Consider the following 6,000-nt stretch of genomic DNA (forward strand, 5'->3'; position numbering starts at 1 on the left):
CTAGAGTCTTTACCTTCATCTAGCTCTCCATCCCCCCCCAGGACCAACCTAGTTCAGCCTTCTTACCATCTATGGCCCAGACAACTCCCCCGTCCCTCACTGGCCACCCTGCTGTTCTGCCTCTTCCCAACCTTTCTCCCCGAGTAGTGAGACTGGGCTTCCTGGACCCAAACCTTCAAGGGACTACACTCCTCCCTGGCTGAAAACTCCAGTGTTTCCAGTGCTCCTAGCCTGAAGTCTAAACTTCCTTCTCCTACAAACATCAAGATCTATAGTAGCACTAGGCAGGATTTCTCTCTGCTACAATACAGCACCAGGTCAGGACTTCTGAAGAAACATTTGCAGGCACATTCAGCCTTCATCACTTCAAAACTCACTGGGTTTTAAAATTCCCTCAAAAAGCCTATTTAAAAAAAAAAAAGAGGATTTTTTTCTATAAGAAATCACTTTGTGTGTGTGTGCATGTGTGCGTGTGTGTGTGTGTGTGTGTGTGCGCGCGTGTGTGTGGGATGCACGCGCATGTGCACAGATCCCCAAAACTTTTACATAGAAGGTAACAACGAGCCACAGTTGAGTAGTCAACAAGCCCTATGCCTCTGGGGCCCAGACCTCCAACTGCCCAAGCTGAGTTTTTCAATCAGAACGTCCTAAATGTCCTGTGACCACCTTGTGAAAATGCAATTTTTCATCAGAAAGCCTGGCTAAGACCTCAGGTCTGAGATCCCAGCCAGGAGTAGAGAGGTCTGTGGTCTCTCTCCCCACAAGACTGTGTTTCCTAAGCGGAGGGGCGTGTCTGTTTCACTCACGGTGCCTGCACACAGCAAGTGCTTATAAAGGTTTGTTGAGCCTGGCCGGTGTGGCTCAGTGCTTGAGCGTTGACCTATGAACCAAGAGGTCACGGGTGGATTTCCAGTCAGGGCACATGCCTGGGTTGTGGGCTCGATCCCCAGTGGGGGATGTGCAAGAGGCAGCTGATCAACGATTCTCTCTCATCATTGATATTTCTCTCTCTCCATTCCTCTCTGAAATCAATAAAAATATTTTTAAAAAACGTTTTGTTGAATGAATTGTGCCTTAGAGGGTACCTAGTCCTAAGGCTCCCCACGTGTGGCCTCATTTTACCCATGCCTTGGAGATGCTCCACTTGCTTTTGAGGATGCTCTGGGTCCAGATCTTGGAGCCCAGGGCCTGGCCCGTGCTGAGTTAGTAGCTGTGTATTCGGCTAGAGCAGCGGTTCTCAACCTGTGGGTCGCGACCCCTTTGGCGGTCGAACGACCCTTTCACAGGGGTCACCTAAGACCATCCTGCATATCAGATATTTACATTATGATTCATAGCAGTAGCAACATTACAGTTATGAAGTAGCAACGAAAATGATTTTATGGTTGGGTCACAACTTCAGGAACTGTATTTAAAGGGCCAGAGGTTGAGAACCGCTGGGCTAGAGGCATTGTTCTCAGGGCACTGCCCTGTATCCCAGCCTCTTCACTTGCCCCTCTGCGGCCACAAGCTGATCGTTGTCTTACCAGATGAGCTCCTGCCCAGAAGCCCTGAACACCCAAATTCCCCTTCCTCAGCATAACCTGCCCTCATCTCCCCACGCTGATTGCGTCACAGCCCCTCCTGACCCCTGACTTTTCCATCCTTACTCTCTTCTTACCCTCAGCCAGGCCTAGTCATCTCACAGAACTCTTCCCCACATCCCTGTCACCCGCACCCCTTTACCACCCCCCTGCCCTGGATCTTTGTCAGGGCCTGACAGCCCCAAGGGGCAGGGGCCCCCACCCACCAGGTTTTCCTATTTCCTCTCTGGCTGCTGTTTCTTTGGTCCTTTGTAACCTCCCCCAGGGTCAGTCCCTGCCCTCTTCCCTGCTCTGCAAACCCTTCCCATTGGGCTTGCATCTGCCAAACCCAGGCTCCAGCAGAGACTGTCGACCCAGACCCCCAACACTACTCTCTCCTGTGGTCACTGCTCCCAACACCCGCCTGAAACCAGGGAGTTGCCCTCCTCTCTTCCCTTCCCTCACCCTCAGATCTTACCATCCCACTATCTAAACCTCCCCAGGCCAGCCCTCTCCCCCGTGACAGTTTCTTCAGGATCCCTACCCTCAAGCCCCTGAAGCCAAGCTCCTCTGTACTATCAGGGGGAACGCCAGGCACCTGCAGCCAGCCCTCCAGGAGGGACTGAGGTCCCACAACACAGGGCAAAGTTGTGCTGTGCTGTTATCAGACCCATAAAACAGTGGTTGGCACACTCATTAGTCAACAGAGCCAAATATCAACAGTACAACAACTGAATTTCTTTTGAGAGCCTAAATTTTTAAACTTAAACTATATATAGGTAGTACCTTGTTATTAACTTAATTAGGGTACTCCTAAGCTGGCCTTTGCTAAAAACATCCTCAATCTGTACGTTCACTGAGGTTGACCCCTTCCAACTCTCCCATCCACACTCGTCTTGTATATACTTGTTTCGTCTATCTTTTGTCACCCGCGCGTGATTTGCGGACACGACTAGCACTAACCACTGCACAATGAGACTGCTGACTGACTGGCTCACTCAACTCGTGCATGAATCGTGCGCGCCTCCCCCGAGCTGCGTATCCCGTCTCCGGTCGCCCAAGCGACCGACCGACCGACACCCCCACTTCTTCTAATGCCACTTCTTCAAAATAGACTCGCCCAGGCCGAAAACCGACTTCTGCGCATGGGCCACAAAGTTTCGATCGCACTGTACGTGCGCACCCGCACGTGGTATTTTGTGGAAGAGCCACACTCAAGGGGCCAAAGAGCCGCATGTGGCTCGAGAGCCGCGGTTTGCCGACCACGGCCATAAAAGAATGGGTGTCTGGTGCCTGAGTCCCACCTGCCACCCAGAAAGTGTCAAGGAGAAGCTGCCCACGGCCCATGAGGCAGACCCCGGAGGGCTTTCACCGCAGTCACTCCGCGCTGGGAGGGGGGTCAAAGGCGCTTCTCAGGGGACAAGCTCACAGGTGGATGGTTAGCTGTGTGACAGGTTGCCGGGCTGATCCTCATGCAGGACCAGGCCATCATGCCAGGGGGGTGGGCAGCAGAGGGTCAGGGCTGTCCAGGGGATGGCTGCGTAGGAAGGTCAGAGTCAGATGCCCCTGACCGCTCAGATAGGTCCATCACCTGCTCCCACTCAGTCAATCTCTTCATCTCCTTGACAAGATGAGGAGATACTCTTCCAGTAAATTTTTTCCAAGTTTCACTCATCTCAAGTACTAGAAAGTGACGAATAAGTCTGTGGTTTGACTAGGTTCCATCTAAGATAAAAGATTCTTCCGAATACCGCCCCTTCACCACCGTGGTTGGCACGTTGCTGCTGCGCATAAAAGGCAGCAGCTGCCTCCAACACTTCAGAACAGCACGAAGGACCAGGACAAGACAGAATGCGGCCTGCCAGCCCAAAGATGAGCAGCCTCCCCGTCCTGCCCCTTTTCCTGCTCCTGCTCGCACTCCACGCTCCTCGGGCACAGGGGCGGCCCTTAACGACTTGCCGGGAACTGCTCAGCGAAATCGAGAACATCCTGAAAAAGCCGCCTGTGCCTTCAGAAGTGAGTAGCCGGGACAGGTTGGCATGGGGCAGGGAAGGGCTGGCAGTGCTCAGGCCAACGGGACTCATGGGCTCGCTTTCTCTCTCCCCCACAGGAACCCTTGAGCTTAAATGAACAATTCATCCTGAAGGTAAGAGCTCAGCCCCACACTTGGTTGCACCCCCTGCCTGGGTGACCTCAGTTTTTCATCTGTAAATAGGGTTAGCAGCACCTAGCTCGGTGGGGTGGTTGTGAGTTAAATGGCCCACTGTGCATAAAGTGCCCAGGTCAGGTGTCCAGGACATTTCCGCAGCCATGGCTATAATACGAACATGTTTTGTTTTTATTACAAAATGAAAAGGCAGCTGTAGGTGAATAATACCATAGGCTGTAAGCTCAGCTTTCAGGGGGCAGCCTCTGGACTGGCAGATTGACCCCCCCCCCCCCCCCCGGAACATGCCTGCTTCTTTTCTTTTCTTTAAAAAACTGAATTCTGTTTTCCACGCTGACCAGCCCTGGGTATTATCATTCACAATTATTTCTCCTAAATGGAAACTATGTCATCTTGTGTGCACGGGGGGTGGGGGTGGGAGTCAAACCTCTGCTGAGTTTATCGGCCGCCTGCAGCTCCCCTCTAGGCACTCACAGTTCGCATGCTGCGCCCATTTCCATGGGGGGGGGGGGGCGGGGGGCTGGATTTTCTTCCTGATTCCTCAGCGCCCTTAGTGCAGTTGGGCATTTACCCTGTTCGCTGCAAGAATGTCCCTTGGCCAGCGCTTTGCCTTCTTTAGCGTTTCTTCTGAAAAACGTTTTCTCCCCAAGTGCAGAAGCATCCACCCGGGCCCTCTATGCAGCTCTCATGGAGACAGGGGCTCTGGTGGGAGGGAAGTGGGCCTTGCCTGTTCCGTGCTCACACATCTAGGCCTGTGTCCTTTGAGGCATAACCTGGGCGAGAGGGGGATGAGGAGGGCACTGTCCAAGGGTGTCCCTGAAGAAGTCTTGGAAAATTGTGGGGAGGACTTCAGCCTGGTCATGGGAAGGACACTCCCCAAGGTCCCCCCTCTTACATGTATTCTTTGTCCCCTTAGAATAATAGCTTTCTGAAGATAAATCTGGATACATTCCTGAATGCTACCAATAATTTTACAGATGGAGACAAAATCAGGACAAATCTTGAGGTGTGTGAAGCTGTCGAGGGCTTTGGGCTCCCCCCCTCGGCCCTGTCCTTCCTCTGGGGAACCTCTTCAGGGCCTGCTCCTTTCCCAGGCGAGGCTCTGACGGTCTGCTTTGGTCTCTTCCCATAGGTATTCAAGACAGTCCTGCCCACCTCCACGTCCAAGGTAAGCTGCCCCCGAAGACACCCCTGCCAGTGGTGCCATCAGCCACGATCGGACCCTCAGCCTGTCATCTGCCTTGCAACCCAGCCTCATCTAATACCACCTTTCCGGTTTCTTCACAGGAAAACCTGTTCAGTATCAAGAACTGGGGAGATTTCAGGACGAAACTGAGAGAATATCTGGGCACCCTTAAAAAGTGGGTGTGTTAAGTCAGACATCCAGATCCCTCTGAGCCTTCTCTCTACAGGAAGCAGCAAAACCTCTGAAGACTCTGAGACGTCTCTCACACAGCGCAGGACCAGAGGATTTTATTTTCTCCAGCAAAGTCCAAAGAATTGTTATTTATCTAATGTCTGAAGTGTGCAGCCCCATGTGGCCTGTTGCAATTATGTTCTCATTTTTATCCTATTGAGGCTATTTATTATGCATTTATTTATTTATTTATTATTTCTTTTTTTATTAATAAATCTTTATTGTTCAGATTATTACATATGTTCCTTTTCCCCCCCATATCTCCCCTCCACCTGGTTCCCACCCCACCCCATGCCCCCACCCCCTGCCACTGTCCTCATCCATAGGTGTAAGATTTACGCATTTATTTATTACTGTGCAATGTGACGTGTATTTATTTTAGCAGAGGAGCCAGGCCCTGCTCCTTCTGAACAAGATCAGGAGTGGAGTTGGGGACATGCTCATTTGTACCTCAGGTTTTGAGCCAGTTTCTATACATCTGTGAAAATAAACCACACTGTGAACAACTGCTTTGTTGCCCGTGTCTCAGTTTGACTCAGGTCTTCGGTACTCTCTTGCCTGATAATTTAGCCACCTTCCCCACCCTCCCCCTGCCCCGCCCTGCCCCTCAGGCCTCATTGCCACCAGATGGGGCCCAGAACCCACACCCTGCCAATCTGTGTTTTCTTGGGGAACCAGATTTAGAAAATGCAAATCTAACCAGGTTGGCCTCATTCCTAATTTTCCAATCCTCAGGGTCTGGACCTTGTCCTTCTCCTTAGGAAAGCATCAAAGGCCTGCTGCCACCTGTGCTTCTCTTTCCTTACTCCCACAGCTACCGATCCCCTCCAGGCTCCAGCCAAGGGACGCACTGA

General features: G+C 51.9%; 1 protein-coding gene across 1 annotated transcript; it reads left to right on the forward strand.

The window, feature by feature from the left end:
• Nucleotides 1–3,413: 3,413 nt before the first annotated feature.
• Nucleotides 3,414–6,000, forward strand: LOC106699073 (interleukin-3-like). Its single transcript, XM_014465566.1, has 5 exons — nucleotides 3,414–3,578; nucleotides 3,673–3,708; nucleotides 4,862–4,897; nucleotides 5,017–5,090; nucleotides 5,961–6,000. The coding sequence occupies exons 1-5, from the start codon at nucleotides 3,414–3,416 to the stop codon at nucleotides 5,998–6,000; spliced, it is 351 nt and encodes a 116-aa protein (XP_014321052.1).

Source organism: Myotis lucifugus, unplaced genomic scaffold (genome assembly GCF_000147115.1).
Source record: "Myotis lucifugus unplaced genomic scaffold, Myoluc2.0 scaffold_300, whole genome shotgun sequence".
Classification (NCBI taxonomy): Eukaryota; Metazoa; Chordata; class Mammalia; order Chiroptera; family Vespertilionidae; genus Myotis; species Myotis lucifugus.